This window comes from Canis lupus, chromosome 21 (genome assembly GCF_003254725.2).
Source record: "Canis lupus dingo isolate Sandy chromosome 21, ASM325472v2, whole genome shotgun sequence".
In the NCBI taxonomy this organism is placed as follows: Eukaryota; Metazoa; Chordata; class Mammalia; order Carnivora; family Canidae; genus Canis; species Canis lupus.
Genome location: NC_064263.1, coordinates 6,685,116 through 6,701,740, shown reverse-complemented (window position 1 = coordinate 6,701,740; position 16,625 = coordinate 6,685,116). Strand labels below are relative to the sequence as shown.

Below are 16,625 nucleotides of genomic sequence, written 5' to 3'. Positions count from 1 at the left end.
CATAATGTTTAACTGAACAAATATGTGGATGTGGAACTATACCTACCAATTTTCTCAACACAGACACTTAGTTCACATAAAGTATATATTCTCAAGGTCAAAATCACACCATAGGAATGAAAACTGGCTCAAAGGTATAGGGTAGGTGAAAAATTTGAGATACTACAATGGTTTTGGCCTGTCCCAAGCTCAATCCTACGCAGCAAAATTTCATTCTTTAGTATTTAATTTCTCTTGTTATTTCAATTCATCTAAATCATATTGAATTTTTATCCTTAGGTAACAAAACACAACGTTGAGATCATGGAAACAAGGGTGAGAAACACTGAGGTAGAGTGTTTTCTCATTCTCTCCCTTACAGCTAACAGCTCCTGCTCAGGCATTACTCTCAAATGTCCTTCCCCACCCTTCTGCTCCAGATGATTCCTATCTTCAAAACCTCAGCTAAATGTAAATTTAGTGAATTTTACTTCCTCTAGAAAGCTTTTTCTTCTTTCATAGCCCATAATTCTTGTTCCATTTTCTAAGGGCCTATGAACACTCGCACCTAGTCTGCATCATAAAATTTCACACATAATTATGTACTGACTCATCATCTTTTAATGAATTGAAATGTGTTCATCTCTCTTTTCCACTACAACTTATGTTGCCTAAAGGCAGTAAGCATTTTAAAACATTTATTCTATCCCCCATCAGACCTAATATAATGCTCACAGAAAAAAAGAATTAAAACAAGCTCCTGATTATTTTCTTAAGTAGAAATATTCATTAACTGAGCTTCAGTTAAGCAGTGTCCACCTACAATACTAACACAGAGAAATGCTACCAGTGCAACAAGTCAAGCTTTACAGTAATAGCAAAAATGGCAAAAACCAAAAGGACAGGAAAAAGCACACAAGTGCTCTGAAGGCAGGAATATTCAATGTGCTCCTCTTTTTAGTGTTCAGCACAGCACCCTGTGTAACTCAGTATGTAAAAATGCAAAAATGAAGAAGAGGGGCTGAAATCAATTATTAAAACAAAACAAAACAAAACTATTTTTTGTTAATTAGAGAGAACATAGAACTCCACTAGGAAAATCCTTGAGTAATAAAGGCAAAACAAATTATAGTTTAAGTTTTATTGAAAAATACTTGCAATAATGCTACATCACCTCTATGAACTAGCCTTTGCTCATTCATTTCCCTATTTACTTGACCAGCTGAAAATAAATCTGTTAAACTTCTATGGCACAGAAAAACATAAAGGTAGAATTCTGGATAATTGAAAGTTTTTTCAGATGTTTTCTTTTTGCAGAAAAATCACTGCACCTACCTTTGTTCTGTTTTTGAAGTGGTAGGAAAAATGTCTTCTTCCACATCTGACTCATCCACCTCAATCACCTAAGGGAAAAACAAAACAGTCAATAGTTTTTATGAGAATGGAACATCTGAATAAAAACAAATAGCTGAATTAAAAAAAAATGTTTTAATATACAAAAAAAAAAAAAAGTCAGAAAAAAGGGGGCAGAAACCACATTAGTAAAGAGTAATTGTTAAAACTGAAGCTTAGGGGCGCCTGGGTGGGTCAGTCAGTTAAGTGTCTGCCTTTGATTCAGGTCATGATTCCAGGATCCTGGGGTCAAGTCCCCACATCAGGCTCCCTGCTCAGCAGGGAGTCTGCTTCTCCCTCTCCCTCTGCCCTTTCCCCCTGCTTGTGCTCTCTCTCTCTCAAATAAAATCTTTTTTCTTTTTAAAAAGATTTTATTTATATATTCTTGACAGACACAGAGAGGCAGAAGGAGAAGCAGGCTCCCTTTGGGGATCCTAATGCAAGACTGGATCCCAGGACCCTGGGATCACAATCTGAGCCAAAGGCAGATGTTCAACCACTAAACCACCAAAGTGCCCCATAAATAAAATCTTAAAAACGAAACAACAGAAAAACCCCCCTGAAACTTAGCCTGAGCTCCCTCCCATGTCACTCTTCAATCACAAATGGTATCCTATGCATGCATGTCTGAGCTCACTTTTCTCCTGGACACCAACAGCAGCCAGGTATCTAGAAGAACATGCAGTTAGACTGGTGAATGACTCACACAGGGTCATGTGCTGATGGTACCTGTGGTTTTCTCGGGTTCTAGTGAGGAGTCAGACAATTAGTGTTCCATTCCCAGTTTAAAATTAGGTATAAGACCATGTGGGAAGTACTACCTTTTTATTACATTCATCCCAGTTAAACACCATTTGTTAGTTTTACGTGTCTCAGGAAAGATACTTGTTATTCTTGATTCTATCATCCAAAATACTACTTACTCATTCCTCCACATTCTGTGTTAGCTTGACATTCAATATACACATTTGCTATGTTTTCAACTAATGAATGAAGCCAAGGACAAAACAGTGAAAAAAACACCTGAGTTCTCCCCCTCCAGGCTAATACTGAACTATTAGTAAAAAATTGTTAAATGCAATTGCTTAAGAAGCTATGAATCCACCCAACATTTCTGCATTTTGTCATAAAACTATTAGAAGATTGTCTTATGTGCCTTGAAGAAATCAAATGTATTCAATTCTCCTCCAATCTACCACTGTGTAACCATAATCAAAAAATGAAGGAAAAAATTAGCACTTGATCCCTTTGAATTCATGCCTTATAAGAGAAAATTCTAGAAAAGCTACCTTGTGGATGTGCTCATTTTGTTTTTAGATGATCTGTTGTTTAGATTAGCTGTTGTTAGCAGGCAACAGCTGAATGCAAATAAAATGGAGCTCAGGATAAAAGTTAGTGCCAGTACACCCACATAACAACAACAGGAAGAAGGGGGGAAAGAAGATGAAATTAAGGGAGTTAAAAGGACAAAATAAGAATCAGGGCAGAGAAGTGTCCTGGAAAAGGAGGGTGGCCAATCATGTCACATATTGAAGGGATGAAGAATGAAATTTGAAAAAATGTTGCTGAGACAGGTATGAAATAGAACACTGACTCTCAATGGGAAGGTGGTAATAACTATTATTTTGGAAACTTATGGGCATGTCTGGAGACACTGCTGATTGTCATAATTAAGGGAGTTGCTACTGGCATCTAGAGGGTAGAGGACAAGATGCTGCTAAAAACTCTACAAGGCAGAGGACAGTCCCTTCCAGTGAATTACCTGGTCCAAGACTTATCTGGTCAATAGTGTTGCTACTGAGAAACCCTGATGCAGAGGGAAGAGTACTGCCTTAGGAATAAAGAGATGCGGGTTTTGAAAGTAAGGTAAGACGAGAGTCAAGCCCACATAAAATCTTGGAATCCAAAGGAAATTCAGAGGCTTATGTTAAATCTAGAGCTTAAGAATGAGGTCCTTACATTCTGACAGCTTAGTTTGTCTTAAGTCTAGCTCCAGTCATCAGCACATAAGCCACAGTGTTGGGATCCCTGGGTGGCGCAGCGGTTTGGCGCCTGCCTTTGGCCCAGGGCGCGATCCTGGAGACCCGGGATTGAATCCCACGTCGGGCTCCCGGTGCATGGAGCCTGCTTCTCCCTCTGCCTGTGTCTCTGCCTCTCTCTCTCTCTCTCTCTGTATGACTATCATAAATAAATAAAAGTTAAAAAAATAAAATCGGAGGGTCCTGTGAGTTTAAAAAAAAAAAAAAAAGCCACAGTGTTGTGAGAGGATAAGAAATAAAAGGAAGCCAGATTTAAGTAAGACCTCTATATGCACTGAACTCCAATTTTCAGTATTAATATTTCATGCATGGACTTTTTTGGCTCAATATTATTTATCCTCAGAAATCCATAAATGTATGTATGCAGTAATATTTTTAATCATGAGATACATTATTTAAAAAAAAAAATCCTAGAAGCCCCCAGTCTGGAGAATCCATAAAGTTCTCTCCAGCTTTAATGTTCCCCACTTTTTCTTCTTTTATTTACTTTGTAGATCAAAGAATTGACAATTCATAATGCAGGGAGCATAAATTATTAACACACAACTATAAAACTTTTTATCTTACCTCTGAATAATTCTTAGTAGCAACATTTCGGGACGGCTGCTGTCTTGTAGATTTAAAGGCTATAATGCAAAAGAATAAACATCCTATGTTATTCCTAAAGTAACTTAGAAAAATTTGTACATATCTTTAGCTGAAGATTTTGTAAGCTCTATTTACAAAAATCCATGATGGCCAATTGTAAAACCATTTATGTTTTTTAAGATCTAAAGGTCTAAAGGGAGGTGGGATTACATGTTCAAATAAATCAGTGCTTAGCTGCCAGTCTCCTAACTTCCTGACTTACTCAACAGGTGATGTTCATAAATACACCTGTACTAGAAATATTTTACAGAGAACTACATGAAGGATAAAACCTGATCATCTAATGGATTAAACTCCAAATATGTTGAAGGTAACTCTCGTAATGTCTTCTTTCTTTTACAGTTGGCAGTATCTTTCCTTGTGGCTATATTAGGAGCCATGCGGTTCTGGTAAGAGCTTTCTTTTCCTCTACTTTGTTATCCATATTCAGTACCTAAATAGTCCAGAGGAAATCCTAGAAAACAGTGTATTTTTTTATGCTATGAGAAAACTTTCCTTTAAATCCTTGCATTTTAGCTTTAGGAACTTAGAAACATGAAATTTAGCTAACCCTTTGTTTTTCCCAAGGTCAAAGCCATGAAACTATGATTTTATAGTAAGAAATACGTGTGTTTGAAACAAAAAAAAAAGAAATACGTGTTTGGGTTTTGTGCCCATTTCTGGCAGCGCGCCTAAAAGCCTAGGAATTTCCTAAGTACCCCGGAAAGAGTCTTTTGCTATGTTAAATGACTTTGGGACCAAGCCTGAAGCTGGGGGTTGGTTGCCAGGGAAACCAAACAGGAAATCAGGAAGGGAGGGTTGGAACTCAGTTCCACCCTGTGATTTCCAGGCAGACAGGGGAGTAAGAGGTTGAATGAATCACCAATAGTCCATGATTTAATGAATTAATGGTCACGAAGCTGCCATAAAAACCCAAAGGAAGGGTTTGGCGAGCTTAGAGGTGGCGAACTTCCATGTGCTAGGGTGCCGGCCCCCAAACTCTCTGAGGATACAAGTCCTCTGCTTGTGACCTTACCTTTTATATCTCTTTATCTGGATGCTGATTTGTATCCTTTGTAATAAACCAATAATTTTGTGAATAAGCTAGTTTCCTGAGTTCTGTGAGCTGCTCCAGCAAAGTAATTAAACCCAAAGAGGGAATTAGGGGAAACTGATTGATAGCCAGTCAGTCAGAAGCACAGCTGGATTTGTGATTAGCCTCTAAGGTAGAGGGAAGCAATCTTGTGGAAGTCAGCCCCTTACCCTGTGGAATCTGACATTACTGTGGGTAGATAGTGTGAGAATTGAGTCACACTGTAGGAAACTCAGCTGATGTCCAAGAATTGCTTAGTGGTGTGAGGCAACCCACCCTACTCACCCCACTAACGAATTGGGTGTAGAATATTTAAAACCTAGAATAACTTTCAAACTGCCAATCAGAGCTTTATTTTTTCGTAAGCCTTACCAGTTTCCTAATATAAAACAGTATTTTCCCCTAAGACAACCCCCAAACTAAACATGACAAGAGGAGAAAAAAAGAGGTCTTGAAAAAGACAAAAGCTCAATGAAACCCACAAAGTCCAAGATTCCTATAATCTGAACTCAGGAATTGTTCTACCTAGCATACATTTATGATTTGTCCCTTGTTTCTATTCCAGGTTCTATCCCCTAAGTCTTGTGATGTCCATCTGAGAGGAAAGATTAAGGGCAGAAGCAAAGTACTTATCCGTTCTACTCAATTACTGGGGCCTCACATCCTAACTCTGCTCAAAAGGCTCAACAGGGCACCTGAAAAAAATAAGCCTCTTACAGAATATTTCTGTTCAACAATTATTCCCTAATTGATTCCTCAAACTCACATCCTGAAAAGAGCCTGCCAATAAATAAATGAATAATAATAAATAAATGAATAAATAAATAAATAAATCCTTCCTTTCTTTTCATCCCCAACAAATGTCGGTGAGATAAATTAACATTATCAGAAAAATAAGCACGGAGTTCCATTAGGAAGGCAATACAAGTATGGTGGTTTTGAGTTAAACTCATTTTGACTGACTAGCTGGGTGACTAGAGCCAAGCTCCCTTGGCTCATTAAGTCTCAGTTTCCCCACATAGAATATAGTGTTAATAATAATTCATGCAGAAAATCGTTGAAGGGCAGCCTGGGTAGCTCATTGGTTTAGCGATGCCTTCGGCCCAGGGTGTGATTTCTGGGGACCTGGGATTGAGTCCCGCACTGGGCTCCCTGCATGGAGCCTGCTTCTCCCTCTGCCTCTCTCTCTGTGTGTCTCTCATGAATAAATAAATAAAATCTTTAAAAAAAAATAAAATTGCTGAAAAGATAAAAAGAAGTAGTTAATGGAAATAGTTGTGCCAAGTGCCTAGAAGCAGCAGGTATTCAAATAATGTAGCTAGCAGCAGTAGCAGCAGATGTAGTAGTGGCGGCTGTGACGGTAAACTCCATGGCACTCACAGAGCCCTTCTGAGGTACTATATTCATTTTGTCACCATCCTCTGCAAACTTCAGTGGAAAAGTCTGGGCTACCAACTCATAACAGCTGCTGGCTGTACGTCTAATATCTACCATCCCCAATAAAATCCCAATAGTAAATCTCTACACTCCATGGGGCTTATTATAATAGAATTTTACCTTTATAGCTCTCTTCATACCTCCAATTACAACAGGGATCTGGAAATTATCATTTTAAAGATACTTTTATCACCAACATCACAGTAGCTATAGTTAGTATCCCATGGTTATTTTGTCAGAGACTCAGCACCAAATGTAACCTAATAAAAATGTTTTACACATGTGTGTTAAAAAGTCTATTTCACTTTTTAGAAAAAGTCCCAATGTTAGAGACAGTTCAACTGTAAAACCATTAGACCAAGTAAATTTACATAAAAGACAAATTAAAAAAAAAAGACAAATTTAGACTAATATTTATAAAACATTAATTTTCTTTTTTTTCTTTTTTTTTAACATTCATTTTCTTAAGTTTACTTTAAACATTGCCACTAATACTAATAGCAGCAATCATTTTTTGAATTCTTACTAAATCCTATGCTAAGTAATGTACTCCCTAAGTTCATTTGATCCTTGTAACTACTCTGTGGAATCAGTACAACACTGCCAATTTTATAGTTAAGGATCTGAAGCTCATAGAATAGAAATAATTTATACTCACTGGGAGCTTAAAATGTATACATACTGTGCCAAATAGTTCACATGTATTTTCTCATTAATCCTCAACCCATTGAAACAAATTCAATAATCACTGCATCTTACAGATAGGACACTGAAGATGGAAAGCCTAAGGACACATAGCTAGTAAATCAACTAGTCAGAATTCAAACCAATGGCTGACTTTGGAACCATGCTTTGCTTTTTAAAGATTTTATTTATTTATTCATTAGAGACATACAGAGAGAGGCAGAGACACAGGTAGAGGGAGAAGCAGGGTCCCTGAGGTGAGCCTGATGTGGAATTTGATCCCAGGACCCCAGGATCATGACCTGAGCTAACGGCAGACACCCAACCACTGAGCTATCCAGGTGCCCCAGGAACAATGTTTTTAACCTGTATGCTATATATCTCTAAGTAATTTTTATTCAGCCATTCTCAAGTATTTAATGAGCATCAACTACAGCCAGGCACTATGGACACCATGACGAAAAAGACCGAGTCGAGTCTCTGTTCTGCAATGCTTGCCAAGCCAGAGCATGGAGCCAGTCAGTAAAGAGGTGGGTGACCATACCAGGTCTGCCTCCAAAGCCTGGGTTCTTAACTACACCAACTGCTACGAAGTACACCACAATTAGATTTTTTCCTAAGCATAATTCAGGACATCTTAAGTTTCATATTAATTTGGCTTACTTTTTACAAATGAACATTATTTCTTAAAAAAGGGGATTATTTGTGAACATTTTAAAGCACTCTGACTGGTCTCCGTCTTCTCTATATAAACAGAAGCTTTATCCCACATTATCAATGGGTCACAGAGCAGGACTCAGGAAAGAATGTCTGCAAAGTCTCACAGGCATAGTAGTTCTGAAAGGAGCTGACGGTAGGAAGTGAGAAAAAAAGTGTTCACAAAAACACCCTATGAGATATAAAGTTTTAGATGCAAAGGAGGCAGCCACAGGTGAGTTTTAAGGAAGAAAATAAAGATAAAAATCTCTGTTTGTTTACTGTGGGCTAGGTTTTTCAGACAAACACTGGTACTCAAAGCAACCCAAACTGCTTCATCAAATGTTTAAAAAAAAAAATTCTAATGGCATTGAATTACTGATCACATAAAGAATTAACAGGTCAAAACAGAAGAAAAGCTCAAACTCTGAGAGGCAAGCAGAATCATTTTCTGATCTGAATCATTTTCTGATCAGAATCATTTTCCACTGATCTGGACCAATGTTCACACTAGTTTTGACAGTTTTCTCTAGAGAGAGGAAAAGGGCTACCACAGCTCAAGGCCTGCTCAAGAGGAGAGGCCTAATGCATATTCCCTCCCTTAAGCTGGGACCCCAAGAAGAGAGGCAGACATAAACAGGATTTTGCAAGTACATATCAGTGGGTTGAACCTCAAAGTCACAAATTTAAATGTAGTTTCATGTAGCCCAGAAGCCTGGAGAAACAAATATGAGTTGTCTCTGGGGGAACTTATGTTCATCCTTGATCTCAAATTATTCTTGCTGATAATTTCTTAGGGACAACAGGTAACAAAACATGCAAGGAAATAAGTTACCACAAATGAGAATCCACAGAAACAGAAATCAGAAACAGACATTTAAAAAAGTGGCCGAAGACATTCAGATACTGGGTTAGTAGCCACAGAATACAGAACAAATATCCTAAGGCAGGAAACAACAAATGTTGGAGAGGATGCGGAGAAAAGGGAACCCTCTTACACTGTTGGTGGGAATGTGAACTGGTGCAGCCACTCTGGAAAACTGTGTGGAGGTTCCTCAAAGAGTTAAAAATAGACCTGCCCTACGACCCAGCAATTGCACTGTTTGGGGATTTACCCCAAAGATTCAGATGCAATGAAACGCCGGGACACCTGCACCCCGATGTTTCTAGCAGCAATGGCCACAATAGCCAAACTGTGGAAGGAGCCTCGGTGTCCATTGAAAGATGAATAGATAAAGAAGATGTGGTTTATGTATACAACGGAATATTACTCAGCCATTAGAAACGACAAATACCCACCATTTGCTTCAACGTGGATGGAACTGGAGGGTATTATGCTGAGTGAAGTAAGTCAATCGGAGAAGGACAAACATTATATGTTCTCATTCATTTGGGGAATATAAATAATAGTGAAAGGGAATATAGGGGAAGGGAGAAGAAATGTGTGGGAAATATCAGAAAGGGAGACAGAACATAAAGACTCCTAACTCTGGGAAACGAACTGGGGGTGGTGGAAGGGGAGGAGGGCGGGGGGTGGGGATGAGTGGGTGACAGGCACTGAGGGGGACACTTGATGGGATGAGCACTGGGTGTTATTCTGTATGTTGGTAAATTGAACACCAATAAAAATTATTTTATTAAAAAAAAAAAAGAACAAATATCCTTACTATGCACACACAAAATTACAGACAGACTTAAAAATATCTGCAGGGAATTTTAAAAATCACACAGCATATTTCAAAAAAACTAAGTAGAATCTCTATCCCCACCAAAAACAATGAAAATAAAAAACTCAAAGGAGAGTTTTAAGAACAGATGGGCATGGGGGCCTGCTTTAGTCAGTAAAACATGGGACTTTTGATCTTGAGATCACGAGTTCAAATCCCACATTGGGGTTAGAGTTTACTTAAAAGAAAACAGATGGGTGAATTGGAAGATCAATATAGCACAGGAAGATAAAACAAGGGAAAATACAAAAGAGATCAATACTCTCAGGAAGACAGTGATTCTTACAGTTATTTAATTGAAGACCGAGAAGGCAAGAAAAAGAGCAGAGGTATTATCTAAAGGGAAAGATTTTCTAGGAGTGATGAAAGACACTCATTCACAATTTCATGAAGCCTAATAAATCCTAAGCAGGAGAAAAAAGAATTTCATATCTAGATTCATCAGTGAAATTGCAGAACACCAACAGCCAGCTGGAAGAAAAATAGACTACTTCAAAAAAAAAAAAAAAAAAAGCAAGCTTTACAATTCTAATAGCTCTATTCTCAACAACAAAATGGAAGCCCAAAGACTCACTTTAAGTGACTGATTATGCCCACTGGTGCCAAGGAAAGCTTCATATAAAATAATTTAGCCGGGATGAAAAAAGGCAGTTTGAGTTACGGTATAGGTGAGTATAACTTTGTGTCACATGCAACCAGCTTCTGGTGACTTAACATGGAAATGTACATGTTTTATTCACTTTGCTTTTCTGTATCCCTCTGTTTTTTCTTTCTGTTTTTTATAACTAACATTTTGTAGAGGCCTCCTATGTGCCAGGCTCTACCTTTCGGCTTCAGAACAACCCATGGTGTAGGGTCATTATGTAAACAAACGTAGGAGTATGAGTGATGTGTTCAAAGTCACAGGCCTTTCCATATTGAACTTTGCCTAGGTCTTTTCTATGTTGCCTATTTTTCTCCTTCTCTGCTTTACCTTATTCCTGCCGAGAATGGAAGAGCACCTTTTTGGATGCCATTTCCTAAAAGGCAACATATTTCTGAAGTCAAGATAAGGATCTCACCTGGCTCTCAAGTACTGAATAATCACTGAGTAAGAGTACAACAATAGAACTTTTTAAAAATTATTGGTTTTTTTTTTTTTCAAGTAGGCTCCACACTGGGCATGAACAACATGGAGCTTGAACTCACAACCCCGAGATCAAGACCTGAGCTGAGATCAAGAGCTGGATGCTTAACCAGCTGAGCCACTCAGACACCCCTAGAACTTTTGATGAGTATTTTTAAGAGTCATTTACTCAATTTGATGTTTGTTTCCTTCCTCCAATGTCAGTTGCCAGCCAATAAATGTTGAAGACTTCCTCTGATGGTGTCACAATTTGCTTCCTTCTGGGGTGGTTTACTTTATCTTCACATTAATTAGATAGGTTATTCTGTAGAATACAAAGACTCCTCTACTGAGAACCAGTAATTAGGTCTCTAATCTTCTCTTGCTTTGGAAACTAGCAGTACAGTTGCCCCTTGAACTCAGTGGTTGGGGCACTGACCCCTGTACACTCCAAAAATCCCCATTTAACTTCTGACTCTTCCAAAACTTAACTAATAGCCTACTATTTACTGGAAGCCTTACTGACAATATAAACAGTTGATTAACACTTACTTTGTACGTTGTATATATACTGTATTCTTACAACAAAGTAAGCTCAAGAAAAGAAAATGTAATTAAGAAAGTCATATGGAAGGGAAAATACAGTAATGTATTTATCAAAGCCCCCCTTCCCCTAACATGTAAGTGGACCTCCACAGTTCAAACCCATTCTGTTCAAGGGTCAACTATATAGTGGTTAACCACTGGTTCTGGAGTCTAGGAAATGTAGGATTAACCCAAGTTCTAAAATTTACTAGTTGTGAGATAATGGGTAAGTTGCCTATTTTTTCAAAGCCTCAGATCCCTTTTCTGTAAAACAGATATAAGTATCTAACCACAGAGCTTTGAGAAGCATGCAGTAACTCTTACATAAACACTAGTCTTTATGAGTATTATCTAAAATACACATCATAGGACTTCCCTATGCTAACAGCATAACCAGAGAAAAGCAGCATAAAAAAGTAAACGATATATTTATTAAGAAGCGGCACTTTCTCTTGATCATTGTTAACATACTGACTCACTTTTCAGACTTCATGGTCCCTCTATAAAGGAAATAATCAAATCTGTCTAAAAGTAAGGGATAAAAAAAACAAAAGGGATAATAAAAAATAATTTTTAAGGTTCACCCTTTTCAATAGCTCTGATGAATGGCAACGACTTTTTAAGGAATAGTTTATGAACTAATAATAATAATATTCCTTAACTATAAGGAATATTATTATTCCTTAATAATCCTTTTGACTCCCCAGTGATGGCAACACAAATCAATGAGGTTTCCTAATGGGGATTTCCTAGATCTTCCTATGTTGGAATTTATAAATAACTGCTAGATTATAACTTGCAATCCATACTCACCATCTATAATAGACATGTTTCTAGATGTTGACGTAGTGGCCTTTGAACTTCTGCCTCGAGTAGAAGTCTCCAGACCAGTGCCTACTGTTAGAATAATGAGCAGTCAATATACAATTCCATTGGTAGCCAAGGGTTTTTTTTTCAAAAGAAGGCCAAAATGAAATATAAATAGCTACATCAAAACAAAGTTCATGTACAAAAAGTCAAAGACATATATAACAAGAAATACATAATAGTCTAATCAATTTTCAAAAAGTATACTTATACCACATTTGGTTCATAATATTCTAAACAAATTTAAGGAAACATTTTGTAAACTTAAGGATAATGAAAATAAATTATCACTAGAGGATGGGGTTCTCTCTTGGAAATTTTCAAATTAAGTACTATTTTACCAGCTTAAAATTCCTATGAATAAATATTTAATAAAAACTATTTAAAAATACTCCTACAAATGAATTTATATAACACATCAGGAAGTAATGGAATGACCAATTTTCTATTATTTGGATTATTCAATGACAACAGTCCTGCATCAATATGATGATGGCAATTAATGTTAATGACTGCTTTAGGAAATCAAATTGTTTTACAGTAGTTTTCTCTTTGAACAAATTTTATGAAGCTACTTCATAAAAATGTGGGCATTTGTACCTTATGACAGTAACAAAAATAATAATCTTTATGACCTGGGAGTTTCCTCCTGCTGTCAATGGTCATTAGGTAGCCATTTTCCTTAGCAGCTCATATTTGCCTATTACTTTATACATGTGAGAATAAATATGGCATTAAATGTACCTGAAAGGTACTGTGTGAGAAGTGGAGTGAAGTTCTTAAGCAAATGTTATGGGCCAAAAAAATCTTATGTGCACATGGCCATTAAAATTTATTTAAGTAAAATATACATGTCTGAATTACACTAAAGACTGACTTTATGCATTATAAAAATCAAATGTGAAAGGACTGCATAACTTAATTCTGGGGACAGGATTACAATCCTGCATGTACCATTCAATGGCCAAGTCTGAATGTGTGTGGTACTCAGTGCTAACCTCTTCCTCTCTGAGACCCTCCTCTCAAGGCTGAATTCTGCCCTCTTCCTCCTCGTCGGCCTCGGCCCCGGCCTCTTCCTCTACTGGCTGCTGCTGAGGTGTCCTCATCAGAGTCATCAGCCATCTGTTCTGCCAAATCTATACTCATAAGGTCCTCAGCACTAAAGGCAGAAGCAGAGTCCTCAGACTGAAATCTGAGGGCTCTGGCCCTCGTCATAGCCTAAGAGGGAGAAAGGAGAAAATACACATTAGTAGATAATGTAGTGTCCTAAGCCATTAATCTGGTCATTCAGATAACATTTAATATTCAAACTGTCTACACTATTATTTTTCACTCATCATGCTATAGAAATGCCAAGCAGAAGAGCTCCCCTCCCCCATCTGTCAAATTCAATTCCTAGGATTTGTCAGATGGATCTGCCACACTATCTATAAAATGAGACCTTTTGAAAAGGTGAGAACACCTTTTAGAACAGTAAAATTTCACAGAATCAAAACTTGTAGGACTGATAATATTGGCAATCATCCCTAATTCAACATCACCATTTGTTTTTATTTATTTATTGTTTTTAAAGATTTTATTTATTTATTTATTTGACAGCACAAGCAGGGGGAGCAGCTGAGAGAGTGGGAAAAGTCAGCTCCCCACTGAGCAGGAAGCCCCACATGGGGCTCAACATGGGACTTGATCCCAGGACTCTGGGATCATGACCTAAGCCGAAGGCAGACACTTCACCGACTGAGACACCCAGATGCCCCAACATCACCATTTGTAAGAGACTGTCATCATTTAGACTACTTTGTACAATGGACTCTTAATAACAAGAAAAAAAGCTTATAAAAAATGGCTGTTATTTCTAGATGATGAAAGTTTAGGCTGCCCTTGTTTTCCTCTTTATTCACAAATACAAATTTTCTACAGTATAATTTTCCTAAAATATTACTTTGTAATCAGAAAATCATGAGCAATAATCTCTTATAAAAACTAAGAATTAAGAGCAAAAAAAGATAAAACAAGGGGTGCCTGGGTGGCTCAGTCGCTTAAGCCTCTGACTTGATTCCAGCTTAGATTGTGATCTCAAAGTCATGACAACAAGCCCCACACCAGGCTCCATGCTCAGTTTGGAGTCTGCTTGTCCCTGTCCCTCTGCTCTTCCTCCCCACTTGTGCATACCTGCTCTCTCTCAAATAAATAAGTAAATAAAACATTAAAAAAAAAACCACGATAAAAAGAATTGAGTGGAATATCATTTGAAGGCCTGGAAAAGAATAAAAAGCTTAGGACCAAGAATATGTCACAAATTTTAATTTGATAAGAAATTGCCTAGAAAAGACAAGTTTGAGACTTAATGAAATATTTTAACTCTGAAATGAATACAGATTTTCTGATTAGAAATAAAATAAAAGTAATGTTGCCCTGAGCTCTTCCCTTAAACCAATCAAAATATAGTAAGGAATACAGAAGTAAGACAGACATAATAGACTTTCAATAAAATCAGAAAATAGCTCCAACTTCAAAACACAAAATCTCTGAAGAGTTAATGTATATAATGAAGATGTGACCTAGGGAACAAGGTAGAAAAGAGTCTTAGGCAGTGTAGAGCTTTCTAAAATTGATCTAGATATCCCAAGGGATCATGACTACAATCTTTCTTGTTTGGAAAAAAAAATTCTGCGTCTAAGAATAGGTAGGTAGAGCATTTCTAAGCTCTATCATGAAATAAGGAGAGGCAGGGCTAAATGAGGAGATGAGAACAAAGCAGGTAGGGTAGAAGTAGGAGTGAAGTAGGAGGTGGGAGACAATCCAGCTTCATTATAATGATCTCAGCTTAAAGAAAATAACAGCTAAGTCACTACATGAAAGGCTTAGCACAGCTTTACAATGCAGAGAGAAAAAACTTCAGGGAACGTAACAAAAAATACAAATAAAAAAATAGGAGAAAAAAATTTCAATTCATTTTCCCTGTCCCAAAGTATGCTCATTATTATTCTTGGTCTCATTATTCTCGGATTCTGTATTTGCAAATAACCTACTTGCCAAAATATATTTGTAACCCCTGGAACAACACTCTTGATACTTTCGCAGTCATCTGTGAACCTGTGCAGAGTGGTAAAAATTCTGAATCTCCTGACACACACATTCCCACCCAGATGAAGATGAACAATGGGAACACTCAGTCTTTCTATTTCAGCTCTCCCACTTTAAATAAGTGTCCTTTTTATGGCATATTTAGCACCATGTTTTTCACATTCTGTGCTTTTGGTTGGTGATTCACTGCATTGCTAAGGTGCTGTCCAATACTGCCCAAGCACAGACAGGTTGTGATGTGCCTTACAGATGAAATACATGTGTTAAATAAACTTCATTCAGGGATGAGTTATAGGGTTGTTGGATCTAAGTTCAGTGCTAATGAATCAATAATATAATTAACACAGAAACACACATGAGAAAGGTTATGTACTGAACAGCAGACAAAAATGTTGTAGCCAGTAGTCGGCAGGAACCTAATCCTGTATTTCCCTTAGGAGTTATACGGTTCACTATTTACTAATTTAGTGTTTGCATTAGACATAGAACATAAATGAATAACAAGAACCAACTATACTTTTTTAAAAAGTAGATTTAATAGGGAAAAGGAGACCTAAATTACATAATCAATAAGACAATCTAATTGATGGGTACTGAATTCTATACTCTGAAAATAAATAGATACTTCTTTGCAAGACCTCATGAAATGTTAACTGATTCTTCATGGGGTGCTAAGAAAGGTATCAATTAAGTTCTAAATAGTAAAAGGTATTATACTGTCTAATTGCCATGAATAAAATTAGAAATGGTAATAAAACAACACCTGCCTCTAAGCCACATAACCAAAATTGTAGAAATCTAGAAAATAGTATATACCAGAACATATGAAACAATTAAAGAAGTGTTTACAAAAAAAGCCTACAACCTATTAAAAAAGGATGAATGAAAATAAATAGATTTGATATTCAAAAAGCTAGGACAAAAAAAAAAAAAAAAAGCTAGGACAAATAAAACCCATCCAAAGGGAATTATTAGAAATCAATAAAGATACAATCATAAATAAATTTAAAGCAAAAATCCATTTGAATTAGTAAATTTAAGAACTGATCCTCTGGAACAAAATCACATTGACAAAAATCACTAACTTAACAAAAAGGAGAAAAAGACCAATATACACCATTAGAAATGAGAATGGAGGGGGAAAAAGATTGAGGGAAAATTTTTTTTTAATTTTTATTTATTTATGATAGTCACACAGAGAGAGAGAGAGAGAGAGAGAGGCAGAGACACAGGCAGAGGAAGAAGCAGGCTCCATGCACCAGGAGCCCGACGTGGGATTCGATCCTGGGTCTCCAGGATCGCGCCCT

At 37.1% G+C, this 16,625-nt stretch overlaps 2 protein-coding genes across 6 annotated transcripts in view; one reads left to right on the top strand and one right to left on the bottom strand.

The window, feature by feature from the left end:
- IZUMO1R (IZUMO1 receptor, JUNO) overlaps positions 1-11,038 on the top strand; it is a 93,916-nt gene extending 82,878 nt beyond the window's left edge. Inside the window, exons 5-7 of one of the 2 annotated variants that reach the window (XM_049099172.1) lie at positions 4,401-4,447; positions 7,688-7,781; positions 10,823-11,038. In XM_049099172.1, coding sequence (XP_048955129.1) covers positions 4,401-4,447; positions 7,688-7,777 — 137 coding nt within the window. In that variant the 3' untranslated portion in view covers positions 7,778-7,781; positions 10,823-11,038. Of the gene's footprint in view, positions 1-4,400; positions 4,448-5,695; positions 6,096-7,687; positions 7,782-10,822 lie in introns of those variants that run through there. The other variant, XM_049099171.1, reaches the window with a different exon arrangement.
- Positions 1-16,625, bottom strand: part of MRE11 (MRE11 homolog, double strand break repair nuclease) — a 79,256-nt gene that overhangs the window by 11,670 nt on the left and 50,961 nt on the right. For all 4 annotated transcript variants that reach the window (XM_025419269.3, XM_025419268.3, XM_025419267.3 and 1 more), the window contains 4 exons: positions 13,230-13,449; positions 12,178-12,261; positions 3,978-4,036; positions 1,315-1,382 (listed from right to left, as the gene is read on the bottom strand). In XM_025419269.3, the coding sequence (XP_025275054.1) occupies positions 1,315-1,382; positions 3,978-4,036; positions 12,178-12,261; positions 13,230-13,449 (431 nt within the window). The remainder of the gene's footprint in view (positions 1-1,314; positions 1,383-3,977; positions 4,037-12,177; positions 12,262-13,229; positions 13,450-16,625) is intronic.